This window comes from Silene latifolia, chromosome 1 (assembly GCF_048544455.1).
Source record: "Silene latifolia isolate original U9 population chromosome 1, ASM4854445v1, whole genome shotgun sequence".
Lineage (NCBI taxonomy): Eukaryota > Viridiplantae > Streptophyta > Magnoliopsida > Caryophyllales > Caryophyllaceae > Silene > Silene latifolia.
In genome coordinates, this window is record NC_133526.1 from 157,296,842 (window position 1) to 157,315,023 (window position 18,182).

At 39.2% G+C, this 18,182-nt stretch overlaps 2 protein-coding genes and 1 non-coding gene across 3 annotated transcripts; 2 read left to right on the forward strand and 1 right to left on the reverse strand.

Moving 5' to 3' along the window:
* The first annotated feature begins 2,949 nt into the window (after window positions 1–2,949).
* LOC141585820 (uncharacterized) lies at window positions 2,950–4,497 on the forward strand. The gene has a single exon (XM_074406864.1). It carries the CDS (start codon window positions 2,950–2,952, stop codon window positions 4,495–4,497), a length of 1,548 nt encoding a protein of 515 aa, XP_074262965.1.
* A 358-nt stretch (window positions 4,498–4,855) lies between these two features.
* Window positions 4,856–7,910, forward strand: LOC141585829 (uncharacterized). Its single transcript, XM_074406876.1, has 5 exons — window positions 4,856–5,299; window positions 5,359–5,970; window positions 6,015–7,124; window positions 7,411–7,704; window positions 7,791–7,910. Exons 1-5 carry the CDS (start codon window positions 4,856–4,858, stop codon window positions 7,908–7,910), a joined length of 2,580 nt encoding a protein of 859 aa, XP_074262977.1.
* Window positions 7,911–13,277: 5,367 nt separating this feature from the next.
* Window positions 13,278–13,384, reverse strand: LOC141625046 (small nucleolar RNA R71). The gene has a single exon (XR_012534850.1). It is a non-coding gene; the product is annotated as a small nucleolar RNA R71 (small nucleolar RNA).
* Window positions 13,385–18,182: the final 4,798 nt, after the last annotated feature.

Consider the following 18,182-nt stretch of genomic DNA (forward strand, 5'->3'; position numbering starts at 1 on the left):
TTTTGCTCGTGTTATGATTGAGGTAGATATTGCTTCTAATCTTCCTCTGGAAATCTCTCTTAATACCCCCTTTGGACCTTCCACCCAAAGAATTGAGTATGAATGGCTTCCTTTCTACTGCTCAGAGTGTGGTAAGATGGGGCACAAGAAGCAGATCTGCAAGAAAAACAAAGCTAAGGTTCCATCCCAGACTACCAAAGCAAAGGGGAAAGAGGTCAAGTATGTTAAGAAAGTCTCCCCTAGTGTGCCTTCTCCTGTTGCAGACTCTGAATGCACCAGGGAGGGCAGTGAGGATCAGTCTCCTAATTTGAAGAAGGATTCTCCTCTTGTGCCAAATGTTGTTGTTACTCAGAATTCTTTTGCTCCTCTGTCTATTCCTGAGCATTCTCAGGTGGCTCAGGAGGTTTCTCCTTGTGTGCTAGGTGGTACCTTAACTGCATCAGTGCTGTCTACTGAAACTGAAGTGGAGGGATCAAGCTTAGAATGCCTTAAGCTAGGCTTGTCCCTCTCTGCATCAGGATCTGTAGCCTCTACTGAAGCAGTTATAATGCACTCAGAATGCACCAGGAAGGGTAGGGAGGAGAAGTCTCAAATAGCCTTGAAGAGAGACTCTTCTCTTGTGCCTCAAAGTGTTGTTATTGCTCATACCTCTTCTGAAGCCTTATCAGATTCTCAGAGTTCTTAGAAGATCTATCCTTGTGTGCTAGGTGGTACCTTAGCTGCACCAGTGTTGTCTACTGAAACCGAAGTAGTGGGGACAAGCTCAGAATGCCTCCAGCTAGGCTTATCTTCCTCTGCATCAGGATCTGTAGCTTCTACTGAAGCAGTTATAATGCACTCTGAATGCACCAAGAAGGGCAGGGGGAGTCAGTCTCAAATATCCTTGAAGAGAGACTCCTCTCCTGTGTCAGATGTTACTGCTTCCTTCTCTGTGCAGCTGCCTGGGCAAATCCCCCTTGCTGCAGCAGTGCACCCTTTACAAGAGGATACTCTATTGGATAAACAACAAGTTTCATCACACCTTGATTCTAATGATGAGGGTCTTAAGGTTCTGCTTGGGTCAAAGCCTCCTAAGGGACAAAGTCTTTCTTTAATAACCCATCAATGATCATTGCAACTTGGAACATTCGTGGGTTTAACAAGGCCATTAAACATAGTGAGGTAAGCCACTTCCTTAGGGAAAATAAAGTGGATATGCTTGGTCTGCTTGAAACTAGAGTAAAGGAAAATCGTGCTCAAAAAATTCTTAGGAAAAAATTTAGAGCCTATAAAGCATTTTGCAATTATAATAAGCACCACAATGGTAGGATTTGGATCCTTTGGAATCCTGCCACTACTAAAGTGTATATCTTAGAGGAACATTCTCAGGTTGTTCACTGTAAAGTGTTGCATCATGCTACTGGTAGGAATTTTTACTGCTCTATTGTATATGGTAGTAATAATGCTGATACCAGGAAGCGTCTTTGGAATACCATGGAATGTTTTGCTAGTCATGTTGATAAATGGACAGCTATGGGAGACTTTAATGTGATTAGGCAACCTGCTGAGAAGCTCAGTAATACTCCCCCTGTACTCTCTGATCTTCTGGATTTTAATTCCTGTCTTAGTAGTTGTGAGCTAGATGATTTGAGCAGCTCTGGGTGTGACTTTACTTGGTATAACAAGTAGGATGCCACTACCAGAGTTTACTCCAAACTGGATAGAATTCTGGTTAACAATACCTGGTTGCAGCATTTTTTCCAAACTACTGGCAATTTTCTTTCTCCTGGCATATCTGACCATAGTTCTGCTGTGTTAACTTTTCATGATGCTGATACTCCTAAAAAGCAATTTAGGTTTCTTAACTGCTGGGTGGAACATCCTGAATTCCACTCTATTATTGATAAATGCTGGGTTGCTCATCAGAAAGGGAATTCTATGTTCAGATTAATGCAGAAGCTTAAGAATGTCAAGCAGGGTCTCAAGCAACTCCATGCTTCTCATTTTGCTGATATTGAGAATAAGGTCAAAGAGAAGAGAGATGCTCTTTCTAAATGTTTTCATGACTTACAGAATTGTCCTGACTCGCCTGTTTTGCTGGAAAGGGAGAAGCAACTCTCTACTGATTTTTGGCAGCTCAAGGACATTGAACTAAAGATCCTAGCTCAGAGGGCTAAAGCTCATAACATTAAATATAATGATACTTGTTCTAAGTTCTTCTTTGCTAAAATAAAGGAGAGGCAGCAAAGTCAGATGATAGGGGAAATCAAGGGGGCTGATGGCACTAGACATCAAGGGTTGCATTCTGTTGGGGAAGCTTTTGTGGACTACTATCAGCAGCTGCTGGGGGGAGATACTCCCACTGATCCAATTCCTCCTGATGTTCTTTCTAATGGTGCTTGTGTTAAAATGGAAGACTATCCCTCTCTGCTGAAACCCATTAGCAGAGTGGAAATAAAGCAAGCCCTTTTTGACATTGACTCTAATAAAACTCCAGGACTAGATGGTTTCTCTTCTGGTTCTTTCAAGGCTACCTGGGACATTGTTGGAAATGACTTTTGCCTGGCCATTGAAGACTTCTTCAAAACTGGGTTCATGCCAAAGCAAGCAAATGTTACCCTTGTCACCCTTATCCCTAAAAAGGACATCCCTCAAACTGTAAAAGATTTTAGGCCCATTTCTTGCTGCTCTACTATCTACAAAACTGTTAGTAAAATTCTTACTAATAGATTGAAAGCCATCATGGTTTATCTTGTGGGACCTCAGCAGGCAGCTTTTGTTAAAGACAAGAATCTTTTTGAAAATGTTATGCTCACCCAAAGCTTGGTTAAGGGATACACCAGGAAACACATCACTCCTAGATGCATGCTCAAGGTGGACATTAGCAAAGCTTTTGACACATTGCAATGGAAGTTCATCCAGAACATGCTTATTTGACTCAATTTTCCTCCCAGATTTATATCCTGGGTGATGGGATGCATCACAGGCTCCTGGTTTACCCTTAAAATTAATGGCTCTCATCATGGCTTCTTCAAAGGCAAAAGTGGAGTGAGACAGGGTGATCCCCTATCTCCATTTCTTTTTGTTCTGAGCATGGAGATCCTCTCAAGGAAGTTAAGGGTAATGTGCAACCAACCTAATGTTTGTTATCACCCTAAATGCTCCAAGCTTGGGCTAACCCACTTAGTGTTTGCTGATGACCTTATGATCTTTATCAGAGGGGACTTGCCATCAGTTCAACAAGCTGTGGACACTTTAAAGATTTTCTCTGAGTGGTCTGGTCTTAAAGCTAATATGGACAAAACTGAAGCCTACTTAGGGGGGGTGGATCAAAACCTAAGATCTCTTATTTTGTCCACTGTTGGGTTTCAGGAAGGTAAATTCCCTTTTAGATACCTTGGTTTGCCCATCAACTCTTCTAGGCTCACCAGGAATATGTATGATGCCCGGCTACTCAAAATTCACAAGGTTGCTGCTGCCTACTCTACTAAGTTTCTTTCTTATGCTGGCAGGAAAACTGTGATTAACTCTACTCTATTTGGGCTTTGCAATTTTTGGTGCACTAGTTTCCTCCTCCCTCGACTGGTACACAAAGCTATCTCAAAAATGAGTAAAAAAAATTTCTGGGGGCAGGTTGGAAATGAGAGGAGGCTAGTCTATAAAAACTGGCTCAGTGCTTGTGCTCCTTGGGATGAGGGTGGCTTTCACATTAAAGATATGGAAGGGTGGAACAAAGCTACATTGCTCAAATGGCTCTTGTGCCTGGATAAGAATAAGGGAACCATCTGGATTAGTTGGATAAAACACTATATCACTGCCACTTGCTCAATCTGGGATCTTACTATTCAGGAACAACATTCTGAATGCCTCAGGGGCATTCTTCATGTAAGGGACATCTGCCTTTTACAGATGGGGACTATACCACATGTTCAGCATTTGCTTGATAGCTGTGTCACTCAGCATACTTTCTCCATTAGCAAAGCCTATGAGCTGTTCAGGAAAAAGTATCCTATTCAACCAGTTTTCAAAGCCATTCATACTGGAACAATGATTCCCAGACATCAAATTATCACAATGCTTGCTGTCCAGGGAAAGTTGGCCATAGTGGATCAGATTATAGCCAGAGGTTTTCACTGGGTTAACAGATGCTACCTTTGTAAGGAAGCAGCTGAGGATGCACAGCATCTCTTTTTTCAATGCAGCTACACAAAAGAGCTGTTACAGGAACTGAAACTTTGGGTAAAAATGAACACCCCTTGCTGTGATCTGCAGACTCTTCTCATATGGCCCAGGTTGAGAACCAAAAAGAGGCATTGGAGAAGTAAATGGGTAAGCTGTTGCTTAGGTAGCCTAGTTTACTCTGTCTGGTGTGAAAGAAACTACAGGATTTTTGAAGGAAGAGAGCGTCCTCCCCACGCACTACTTCCTGAAATCAAGCATGCTACTAGCACTTTCCTCCTCCACAAAATCAACGAGCACAGTTACTTTGCGGATGTAGCTGCTACACTTAATAGCTAGGACTTCCCTCATACATAATACTTACTCTAGGAAATTGATATACTTGTATAGTTACACATAGGGGGCAATTCTTTTGATACATTGTATAGGGGTTATACTCTTGTAAGAACTCATGTAATCCTCTATTTTGGAATATATGAGACATACCTTCTTGCCAAAAAAAAAAAAAAAAAAAAAAAATAATAATAATAATAATAATAATAATAATAATAATAATAATAATAACAACAACAACAACATTAGAGGGCTAAATGATAGCCTAAAACAGTTGGAGGTTGGTAGGTTTTTAGCTAAAAATAAACTTGATATTCTTGGCTTGGTTGAGACCCATGTCAAGCATCATAAAGAGAATGAAATAATGTCTCATTTTTCTGCTTATAGTATTTTTAGCAATAAAGCACAGGGTAGGATCTGGCTGTTCTTCATTCCTTCCACTGTGACTATTAATAAGGTTTCTTTCCATGAACAATTGATACATTGTGATGTCTGGTTTAAGGCCAGTAACCAGTCTATATTTGTTACTGTTGTTTATGGGCTTAATGATCCCAGAGCTAGGATGGGTTTGTGGGAAGAGCTGTCTTCTATCTCTGCCACTATCACTCAAGCTTGGGTTGTGTTGGGAGATTTCAATGTTGTTAGGAAGTTGAGTGAAAGAGTAGGACCTAATCCTCCTTCTACTCAGGATATTTTGGACTTTAATGCTTGTTTGGCTCACTGTTATTTGGATGACATGCATAGCCTGGGGTCTGAGTTTACATGGTTAAACAAGCAAGACACTGGTTCTAAAACTTGGGCTCGCCTGGTCAGGGTCCTTGTTAATTCTGACTGGCTCCTTACTTTTCCCTCTTCTTTTGCTTTTAGCCTACCTCTGGAATATCTGATCACTCTCCTCTTCTAGTCACTGTGGCTCCTGCTGGTTCCATCAAACGGAGGTTCAGCTTCCTTAATATCTGGCAGGAACACTCTGATTATAAGAGACTTGTTGCTACTGCTTGGCAAGTTCCCTGCTATGGTTCCCCAATGTATCAGCTGTTTCATAAGCTGAAAAGTCTGAGGTCCTCCCTTCAAATCCCGCATAAGGAATCCTTCTCTAATATTACTGGGAAAGTCCAGGCCGCTAAAAAGCAACTAGAAGCTTGCCAGTCTGCTCTACAGGCTGACCTGTTTTCTCCTCAGTTAATTGATCTGGAAAGGAAGTTGCTTGCTCAATATGCTGATTTAAATAAACAGGAAATGGATATGTTATTTCAACGGGCCAAGGTGCACAATATAAGGAAAGGAGAGTTTTTTTCCTCTAAAATTGCCTTGAGGAAGCACCATAGTACTATTGGTATGATTACTGACAAGGATGGTAATGTGAGGCATGGGCTTGATAATGTCAACTCTGCCTTTGTTGAGTATTACACTGGGCTACTTGGAGGGGAAGTTCAAGTTAAGCCTCTGAGTGACATTGTTTTATCAGATGGCCCTAAAGTTTCTGTTGAGGCTAGTGCTCAGCTAATACTTCCTATCACTAGGGGGAGATAAAGAAAGCCTTGTTTAGTATTTCATCTAACAAAAGTCCTGGCCAAGATGGGTTTTCCTCTGGATTTTTCAAAGGAGCTTGGGATATTGTTGGGGATGCTTTTTGCCTTGCTATTGAGGAGTATTTCAGAAAGGGAAGAATGATGAGGAAAGTCAATACTACTCTCATTGCTCTTGTCCCTAAAAAGGAGGTGCCTCTTACAGTTCAGGATTTCAGGCCTATTGCTTGTTGTTCTGTTGTTTATAAGACTATTAGTAATATCATTGCTAATAGGCTTCAGACAGTCCTTCCTGATTTGGTGGGTAATGAGCAAGCTGCATTTATCAAGGAGCGCAGCATATTTGAAAATATTACGATGTCTCAAAATCTTATAAAAGGTTATAATCAAAGCCTCATATCTCCTAGATGTTTAATCAAAGGAGACATTAGGAAGGCTTTTGATTCTCTTCAGTGGGAGTTCATTAGACAAATGCTGAATGGATTAGGCTTTCCTTCTCAGTTTGTCAAGTGGACTATGGGTTGCATTACTTCCCCTTGGTTTTCTTTGAAAATTAATGGCACTCTGTGTGGGTTCTTTCCTGGAAAATCTGGGGTTAGACAGGGTGACCCTCTATCCCCTTACATCTTTGTTCTCAGTATAGAAATTCTCTCTCGACAACTTAGAAGACTTTACCTTCTCCCTCAGGTATCTTCTCATCCTAAATGTGCAAAACTATGTCTAAACCACTTGGTTTTTGCTGATGATCTTATGATATTCATGAGGGGGGATGTGCCTTCTGTAGTTGATGTTGCACAGTGTCTTGATGAGTTTGCTTCAGTGTCTGGTCTTCATGCCAACCCAGCTAAAACCAGCATTTACTATGGAGGTGTTGCAGAGGATGTCAGAAAGCAGATTGGGGTTCTCACTGGTTATTCTGAGGAGCAGTTTCCTTTTCGTTATTTGGGTGTTACTCTGAATCCAGACAGGTTGGCTCCTGGGATGTTCAAAGTTATGATTGATAAGATTCAGTCCTCTATCCACCACTGGACTGGTAATCTTCCTTCTTATGCAGGGAAGCTTCAGCTCATAAATTCTGTTTTTGTTTGGCTTGGAAAATTACTGGTGTTCTGCTCTGCTTTTGCCTAGGGTAGTTGCTAACCTGGTCAACAAGTTGTGCAAGGACTATTTCTGGGGTACTCAACCTGGTAAGCGTAAGATGATTTTTTAAAGCTGGCATTCCATTTTCTCCCCTTGGCAGGAGGGTGGTTTCAATATAAAGGAGCTTTTGAGCTGGAACAAAGCCCTTATCTGTAAGTGGCTCTGGTTGCTTTCCCAAAATAGAGATGGAATTTGGGATAAGTGGACAAAGTACTATAATATGCTTGATGCCTCATTTTGGACTGCTTAGTGTAAGCCTCATCATGCTGAAAGTTGGCGAGCAATCCTCAAAGTTAGGGACAGTTTGCTTGGTCTTGTGGGGGATCAGGTAGCTGTCCAGGCTGTTCTTCACTCGTGTGTATTGAAGGGACGTTTTGTAATCAGCAAGGTGTATGACAAACGTAGGCCTAAACGCAGTAAGCTTGGTTGGGCTAGAGTCCTGTCATATCCTGAGATTCGTCCAAAGCATAAGATCTGCCTCATTCAAGCTGCTCAACAGGTTTTATCCACTGTTGACAAGATTAGTGCCCGTGGCTATCACCTGGTTAATAGATGCTGTCTTTGTGAGGGGGCTTTAGAATCTCACAGACATCTATTCTTTCGTTGTCCTTTCTCTCAGGCTGTTCGTAGGCTGATGTTGCACTAGCTTGGCTTGACTGGATCATGGTCGGCTCTGGCCTTGAAGAATTGGTTATAACGTCTGCTACCTCAACATGGGATGCTTACCTGGAGATGTGCTTTGGTCTCTAGCTGTTTAGCTGGTCTGGTTTTCACTCTTTGGGAGGAAAGAAATAACCGCATCTACCTGGGCGTGCTAAGAAAGCTGAGCTTCTTGCCACAGAGTTACAGTGGGTCTTAAAAATTCGTCTCTCTGCTAGTAACAATCCTCAAATTAGAAGTTGGCTTGTAAACAAGTAACTTCGTTGATTTAGGCTACTTTGTTTGGTTCTTTGACGGTGTTTAGCTTTTGTAAGATTTTTCTCATTTATTTTTTCCCCCTCGTGGATGAATAGATGGGTATAACTTTCTTGCAAAAAAAAAAAAAAAAAAAATAATAATAATAATAATAATAATAATAATAATGATGATGATGATGATGATGATCAAGCAAAACTTATACATTCCATTTCTCTTTATTCCTTATTAATGTTTTTATTAAATTTCATAATAATGAAAAATGATGCTCAAAAGTCGTGAACCTTGATTTATATTTATACCTATATTAATTTTGATAATAATGAAAAAAGGATGCTCAAAAGTCATAAAACGCATCCTCAATTCTTTATATATTTTTTACGGAAGACAAAATTTATAAGCCAAAATTTTTCTTATCTCTATCGTCAGTAGAACTAAATGTATCACTAAACTTTCCTATCATTCTATTAACATCAAGCCAAGTGTATTAAGGTTTTAAAATTATTAACTAATTTATTTACTTTTTATGTAAGTTCCATTGGGTTATGAAATGTTCATCAGATTTTCAATTTCATCGTTTGTGTTTGTTTTGTTCTCATTTAGGGGCTATCAAGATTTGTGGTGTTGATCTATTCAAAGTTAATATACTTACATCTCTACAACTTCATTCTCATTCCCTTTTTTCACTATTATATTTAAGACGAAACTTATGTTAACAACGATAATATTGCATAAAACAGATTTCACTATTTTGTTGGTTAATTCAGACTAATTACCGAGTCACTTTTTTTTATTATAGGGTCAATTCGTTGGAAAAAGAAGACTATATAGAGAAGTAAAATACTAGGATAGCTTAAATAACTATCAGTGTGTCTTGCTTCAGACAACCCTTTTTGGTCTGAAATAATAAAATGGAATTTTGTAACCATTTTACAGTTAAATGTGACCACTATTGAAAAACCAGTTACCATAAGCTGTAACACTGCATATACCATTGTGGTTCTATTTAACTATAAAATGGTCACATATGCCCGTCTGAAAAATAAGACGAAAAGTGTCGGTCTGAAACAAGAATGTGTGAATAACTATATATTGGAGACTAACTACAAGATTGACGACATCAACGTGAATGACTAATATTTTTTTTTTCTCTTTTTTTCAAATGTATATTTTATTTTGGTATTTGTTTGTTTTTTTTCATCATTTTACCTTTGAAAAATAGCAATATTCACCTACTTTGGCTTATTTAATTTATCGACTTTGATCTTTATGTTAACATGTAAATGCCCGTAATCTTAGTACGCAATCAATGATGACTTATTCATAAGGTGAACTTATTATATGTTTTGATATTTTATAAAATTTCAATTACTAAAAACACTAGAAACATCACACTCAAAACAAAACATCCCGTGAATTTCATGGGCCACAAAACTAGTTTAGTAATTAAATGTTGAGTTACTAAATTAGTTAAGGTTGTATAAATATTTTGAGGTAGATGTAATAAGTTATTTATATTTACAAGGAGTTGTAATTTAACTAACTATTAATTATGGGACCCATTATATAATGGTATAATGGTAGTATACTACCTAAGTGTTGAGTGTATATTATTTGATTAGTAGTGATATTTAATTGTTAAATGATCATATTAATAATTAATTATATGAGATAATTGATCACATGATTTATAAACATTTGTAGGACAAATGTTAAAAAAAATCAAAATTGGACAAATATGGCACATGGGCACCGGTTTTGGAGAGTATTATTTTACTCTTTACTTTGTCCAAATTTCTAACTAATGTCATGTGCATATGACATTAGTATCTTACATCATAATGATGATTCTTACTCTTACACTCAAACCTTTTGCATGCAAGATTAAAATAAGAGCAAGACCTCCATTTGTCCTGGGGGTGTGCCGTGTGATACCATTATAAGGAGCACTTTTGTGCTCATTTGATGGTTGCTTTTTCTTACTTCCTTATATACATGCAAATGTTCTTAAAACCTCAAAAATACATCCACTCTCTACATACTCTTATTCATCTACATATTACTAGTGTAGTAATGTATGTAATATTAGAGAAAAAAAACTAGGGAATATTTCTACTTAATATCTAGTTAATATTAGTAGATATTTTGGGTTAGTCTTGGTGCAATTAAGAGAAGGTTCTCACAATATTGAGACAAGGAGGATCATCCAATTATTTTGAGCTCAAGAACAAGTAAGAAAGGTGTTCTTACTTGTGCCCTAAAAGCCGATTTTATATATTGTAAGGATCATTTTTCTTACCGTCTATTTATAATTTTTTATGCATGCATAAGATCAACATCTATTTTAAAAAGTAAATTACATTAATAATTAAAAGAGTTTAATTAGATGGTTTCCTGAAACGAATTTGGCATAAATATGATTTGATAAGATTTCTTTTTTACCAAATGGAGTTTTTTTTACTGGGTTTAAAACTGAAGAGATGAAGCAAAAAGTACTATCCAGTGGTCATTTCTTATTTGATAATAAACCACTCATTGTTAAACCTTGGCAGCGTGATATTGAGTTGGAAAAAGAGGAGATTAAAAATGTACCAGCATGAATCCGATTACACAAGTTGCCCTTGAAATTCTGGCGTAATAGCTTAAGGAAGATTGCAACATTGGTGGGAACTTATGTTAAATGTGACACTGTACCAGAGGAAAAAACAAGATAATGGTGGAATTTAAATTAGGGCAAAACTTTCCTAATCAAGTCACTGATGGAACAATATCCCCTGTCAGGATTTGAGGGTGATGTGACCATAATTAGAGCATATTTAGTCCCCGAATTAGCCATATTCCCATGCTTTTTAGTGCATATTTGGGTCATTTATTGTCTTTAGTTCTTTGTTTTGCATATTCTTTGAGGTTTTGATCCCTTGGTAGGAAAGGAGTGCAAACCTTGCATTTTCATGGCAAAATGAGACTAAATTGATTGAATTCAATGACCAAGCATCAAGGAAAGACAAGATTAGAAGGCCTTTGTACATACTATAGTAAATGGGCAATGAAGAGAAAAGATCCTTGAATCCCCGAGGAAATCCCCAAGGATTTTATGAAGAAAAAAGGAAGAAAAGAAGAAGAAAGCAGACTGCCCAGCAATCCGTGCGTCTTCCCTAGAAGACGCCCGTCTCCACAACCATAATCCGTGCGTCTTCACCCCAAGACGCCCGGGCAGCAGCTCCAGAAGACGCCCGTCTTCACCCCAAGACGCCCGGGCACAGACCACCGAATCCGCCCGTCCCGTGCTAAAGACGCCCGAATTCCAAGGCAGGCCAATTTCGTTTCTTCAAGCTTCAAGAAAGATGCCCATCCTTCTAAAAAGACCGGCGTTTCCTTAAGTAGGGACTTAATCGTCATTTAAGCCCTTAGTTAACCCTAATTTTAGTCTAATTAGAAGAGCATGTTCTTCTTAGCAATCTTTAGTGTAGTCATTATCAATCAAATCTCTCTTTAATCTTGTAATCAACAATTAATTAAGTTTTAATACAAGTTTTATTTCCTTAATCTCTCTCTTGTTCATCCTTTATTTTGGGTAATTGAAGATTATTTGGGTTATTATTGGGAGATTGACAACCTCTCAATCAAGCATCAAGTACTTCTTTTATTCTTTGCTTTATTATTGAAATCATTAGTAGGTATAATTCTCTTAATCCCTTTTTAATTATTGTTAATTACTTTCATTTATTCATCATGTTTCACATTGTTGGTATGATTGACAACCTTTCTAGCATGTTCAACATGATAATGAGTGAGTAATCACTTAGCTAGGGTTAATGGGTAATTAGGGGAAGCCAATATGGGGAATGATTCATGCTTAAATTACTATGCTTTCATGGTTTATTTGATTGCTTGTTATGATCTCAACTCATGCACATGTTATGTTTGATGAAATGCGAGCCTATGAATCCTTGCATTTTTTACCCATCACCTATCTTTTCAATGAGACTTGTAAGACATAAACCAACTCGAGTCTCATTAGACCATGCATGTTGTTGAGTAGGGAAGGTGTTGTAAAATCTAATCGATTCAGCTCCGGGACCCAAACTTTCCTAGGATTGTAAGATATAACCCAACTCAATCCATCACAACAATAATTGCTTGCTTATAATTTGAGAACATGTTCGTATGATCAAATCCCATGATTCCCCTATGACCCCATGACACCCTAGTGCCTTTTATCAATTGTTTACATCCCTTTTAATTCATCTTGCTTGTTTACTTTCATTGCTATTTAGTTTAGTAACCTTCTACATCAAACCCCAATTGTGACACCCCTAAGACACCACTAGTTGCAATAGAAATCTCATCTCAATTCCCGTCCCTTGGGATCCGACCTTTACTTGCCTCTTTACTAATTGTAGAGTTGTTGGTGAAGTTATAAATTGTATTTTGGTCTAGGTGCTCCTAACGACAAGTTACCGAAAGATTTTAGACGTCCCGACCAAAAATGGCGCCGTTGCCGGGGACGGTGTTAACTTGATTTAGATTTTCTTATATTGTTATTAGTTGTGTCTTTATTTGCCTTGGGGAAGTAAAACTCCTCAAGGTTTGCTCTAATTGTTTTCGAGTTGTTTGATATTTTGCATGTCTAGAAGGTCACAAGGTGACTTGTTACCTTTTGATCACGAAATTGAAAGAACTTTGACAACCAATAGAAGACTTGCTAGGAGAACTTTGAGAGGTATTGGTGAGGTTGTAGATATTCAACCAACTATTGAGTTCATCAACCCTTTTGCAAGAGAAGGTGAGGAGAACCCAACACAAAATCCAACACAAAATCAACCCACAAAGCCTAAATTTTTATCACATTCCGTACCCACCGAGGAGAACCTACCCAATGGTACTCCCACACCACAACATCTAACCGGAAATTTTATTGACAAATCCGCATTTATCCAATTAGTCGAAAGGAGCCAATTTGGGGGGATGCCTAGTGAAGACCCTCACTCTCATATGGAGACCTTTTGTGACTATTGTGATGCGATTTCTCAAACCGGTGTAACTCAAGACCAAATTCGATGGGTCTTATTTCCTTTTTCTCTCATTGGCACCGCGAAACAATGGTTGAAAGGCCTTGATAAGGCTACTCTCGGAATTGATTCTTGGAAGAAGTTGGCTCTAGCTTTCTACAAAAAGTTCTATCCATCGGAAAAGACTAACATCCTAAGAGCTCAAATTACGGGTTTTAAGCAAAGGGATGAAGAATCTTTGTATGAAGCTTGGGAGCGGTTCAAAGGAATTTGTCGCTCATGTCCTCACCATGGACTTAGTGAGTGGTTCTTGGTACAACAATTTTGGAACGGTCTTTATGAAGATTCAAGGAACATTCTCACCATGGGATCAAATGGAATGTTCACCGAAGTTGATGACAATCAAACTTTGAACAAAATTGAAGAAATGGCAGTCCATAACTCACAATATAGTAGACCTCGCAAGGTTACTAGAGGAGGAAAGCATGAAGTGGACTCCATTACTCAATTGGGTGCTCAACTTAGTGCTCACATTGATACCATCAATTTGAAGTTTGAAAAGGCTATGGCTAGACTTGAAGAAGCCTCAAAATCACCAAAGCATCATGTTAATGCCATGACGGCATCTTCATCAATCCCAAGTGGGATATGTGAGAATTGTGGAACTTTGGGACATGACCAAAGTGAATGTAGGGGAACAAATGAACAAGTGAATGCTTTTCAAGCATACAAGAGTGGTACCCCTTATTCCAACTATTACAATAAAAACACCAATTCCATCCAAATCTCTCATACAAAAGCCAAAATGTTCAAAACCCTCAAACAACATACACCCCACCTCCCATGAGAAACCAAAATCAAAGACCCTTTTACAACCAAAACCAAGGTTACCAAAATCAAACTCCATACAATCAACAAAATGACCAAGGTTTTGATGTTCAAAAAGCGGTCCTCCAAATGCAAAAGAATCAACAAGAGTTTTTCACTCAAATGCAAAAGGATAGTCAAGCAAAGGAAATCACCATCAACAACATCCTAGCTCACACCAAAATGTTGGAAACCCAATTGACTCAACTAGCATCTTCATGCTCACAAAGACAAAAGGGGAAATTGTCACCTCAAAGTAATCCCCCAAGACATGAAACGGTTAGTGCCATCCACTTGAGGAGTGGTACCAGGTATGAAGCACCGAAGAAGCAAGTGGAGGATGAAGTTGTGGAAGCTAGTGACAAAGAAGAAATTGTGCAAAACTCCAAAGATGGAGAACCATCAAAAGAAGAAATTTCAAAGAAAAATGAAGACAAGGTCAAGGAGAAGGAGCCCATTGTGATTAGACTTCCTTTTCCAAGTCGTCAAGCCAAGCCCAAATTTGATGACCAACTTGGAAAATTTATGGAAATTGTGAAGAATTTGGAAGTCTCAATTCCTTTCACGGAATTAATCAATCACGTGCCGGCTTATGCAAAATACATGAAAGACATCCTCACAAAGAAGAAGTCGATCCGGAAGCTTGAGACTATCGCCTTCACTAAGGTGAGGAGTGAAATACTTCAAGGAAGTTCACCTCCAAAACTCAAAGAGCCTGGAAGCTTCTCAATACCGTGTACCATTGGCGACACCACAATCAACAAAGCCTTATGTGATCTAGGGGCTAGTGTGAGTGTTATGCCGTACTCGGTGAGTAAAAGGTTGGGGATGGGAGAGCTTAAATGCACCAATATCACACTCCAAATGGCCGATAGATCGACGAAGACACCATTAGGGATATGGGAAGATGTTCCCGTACGAATTGGGAAATTTTTCATCCCGGTGGACTTTGTCATTGTTGACATGGAAGAAGACTCCAACATTCCAATTATTCTAGGAAGACCTTTCTTACACACCGCAGGTGTGGCGATTGATGTGAAGCATGGAGAGCTCACTCTAGAAGTGGGAGATGAGAGCATAAATTTCAATCTGGACAAAACCATGAGAGCTCCCTGTTTGCATGAACCATGTTTTATGATTGATCATTATAGCCAGAAGCATGATAGGAATAAGTCGGAACTCCAATGGAAGAAGAAAATTGAAGATGCTTCATTCAAAGAGCAAGTGAATTGTAACAAAGAGAGCTTGCAAAGCTCACCTAAGTCAAGCAATGAAGAGGATGGCCTCATTGGCCAAGACAAGAAAATGGGAGAGTTGTCTCTATCAACTCGAGAGATCTTTAGTGATCAAGTAGATGAAGTTTGTGGTCTTTGGGACGATGAGATTGAAGGGGTTTTTAATCCCTATATTGGTAATGCTATCGATCAAAACCGACAACAAGGGCAAAGATCTATTGAAGATCTTTATCGTGATAATGAACAAGCTTTTGATTACTTCTTCAAGGTGTTGAGCAACATCAACAACACCTTGGACATGCCCCCATGACATCTCACTAAGGATGAGAGTTTGGTGGAGTCCTCCCTAAACCACCATTTGTAAATATTTCTAACTCCCTAACTCGCATTTAAATTCTTACATTGCATTTTTGTCATTTTCGGATTTTTATACTTTGATCAAGATAATTATCATTTTTGAGAGAAGTGAGGGAGGGACTAATGATTTCAATTGATGTGTAGTGCTTTAGCTTAGTGTGGGGATAACAATTGCCTAGGCTATTCATGCCTTAGTAGTGCCCCTACAATGAAGAACACGGGATTTTGAAGAATGAAAAATGACAAGGGATATGCAAGTACACGGATGGAACTGAATCCGGGTAAAAGGGGCAGAATCCAAGCTTTTTCAAGAGAATCCGCCCGTCTTCAGGCAATCCGGGCATATTTGTCAGAAGACGCCCGTCCTTCTGAGCTGAATTTTTGAATTTTGGGACTGTTAATAAACCCGGACGTCCTGTAAGAGAATCCGCCCGTCTCCAGAAAGACGCCCGTCCTGGAAGGAAAGACGCCCGTCTTTTTGGCTAAGAAAAACAAGAAAATTCAATGGAAAGGAATCCGCCCGTCTTCGGTAAAAGACGCCAGTCCCGCAGCTGACAAACCCGAGCGTCTTTGCTAAAAGACGCCCGTCTTTAGGCGAGATTCCTGAGACCAAAACAGACAGAATCCGAGCGTCTCGACGGACAGACGCCCGTCTTCCCCCTGCAATTCAAATTTTTCGGGTCTTTTATAAACCCCCTCCCACATTCATTTCTTCATTCCTTCACTCAAAACACTACCCATAAACCCCATAACTCAAAAACCCTCATCCTCTCCATCACCAAAACAATATTTCCTCAACGACATTCAACAAAACCAAATCAAAACATCCTTTTAACAACAATTAATCACTCCTCTTCCAACAAAAATCAAACCAAGCACCAAAATCTTCAACCTTTGAGTCGATTTTTGAATTTATAAAGGCAAAGCCTTTCATCTTAAAATCGATTTGGGTATACTTGGAAATTGAAGATTTTCACTCTTTTCTTGTTTCAATCATCAATGGCAAGGACAAAAGGAGCAACAAAGGCACCTAAGGCAAAGGCACTCTCAACAAGACAAAAGAGTCTTCAAGCAAAGAAAGCCTCATTGGCTATGGTGGTAGCTAGTTCAAACTTGGAAATGCAACAACAACAACCTCCCTTGGAAGCAACAACATCAACAACTCCGGAAATCGCTCAACTTTCGAACTATCCGGAGGTAATTTTCATTTCTAAATCCCATAGGGAAACTTTTGCCAAGTATGCTAGAAAATCCTTTCTATCCACCAAGTTTATTTGTGAAGATGCCTTGAACAAGTTGGGTGTCTTTGAGCAAACTAAAGCCTTCTTTGAAGCCATGGGGTTGGAAAAATTATTTGCTACAAAATAATTGACATACCCGTCCCTTACCTTAGAATTCTTGAGTTCTTTGAAAGTTACAAAGGTAGAGACTATGGAAAACATCGAGTTCCACCTAGCTAATGTGAGTAGGCGCATCACCTTTGAGGAAATGGGTAAAGCATTGGGTCTTAGTGATTCACCTAGTTATTTCAAGAATGTTGGCAAGTATGACCCCGCTCCTCTTTGGGAGGCAATTTCCGGAAGGAAATTTGAGAACTATCATGCTAGTCGCGCTCTATTAGTCCACCATCCGGGCATTAGAGTGTGGCACAAGGTCATAGGGAATACCATCATTGTAATAAAAGACACCAACCACTTTACCAAGCTCGATTTTGTTCTTCTTGAGTCGGCCTTAAATATTGGAAGGGAATTCACCAAGCCTTTCAATTCTCTAAAGCTTTTGGTGGAAAGATGGCTAAATGTTGATTGTGGGAAGCAAGGCACCACCGTTATTGTAAATGGAGGTCTAGTCACTCTTTTGGCTAAGTACTTTGATCCAAACTTCAACAAGGATAGCAAGTATGTGGCAAAAAAGGGTGATCATCTCGTTGACATGGATGCTATGATTAACAAATACAAGTGGGTCTCTCATAACCCTCTTGACACCAAGTATGGGTGGCTCACAAGTGAGGCTAGATCTTTTACTTTGCCTTCAAAGATATGTCGTTTGAGTGTCCATCGGACCAACTACCTCCTTCCCCTCTCAAAAGAAGCCGAATACATCATCCGACAACAAAGGGGTGAAATTGAAATGCCCTCCTCTTCCATTGTCACACCACCCTATCCTTTCAAGTACCAAGAGTTCAAACCCGAAGGTGTTGAAGCAAGCAAAGATTATATGACTCTACTTATGCAAGAGATGCACAAGCATGCTTTTAAGGATCGGGAAGATGCTTACTTAGCCCAATATCCACCCCTCCTTCATTTAGCTAGGCAAGGACTACTTGATCCTTCATGTCCTTTGCCTAGTTGGGCGGATAGGGAAGTCTTCTTTCCGAGTGCATCTAGGGGTGAGATTCCGTGTGATAATGAGGTTGTCGGTAATGAGGTTGTTGATGATAACATTGATGAAGAGGCTAGTGATGAAGAAGAAGAGGATGAACAAGGAAGTGAAGAGGAAAGTGATGATGAGTCCACTTCTATTGAGGAAGATGATGATAACGATGATATGATGGAAGACTAGCAAGCTTTGGAGGCTCCTACCCTCTTGATGTTTGTCTACTTCTTTATTTGTTTTATTTATTTATCTTGATCATG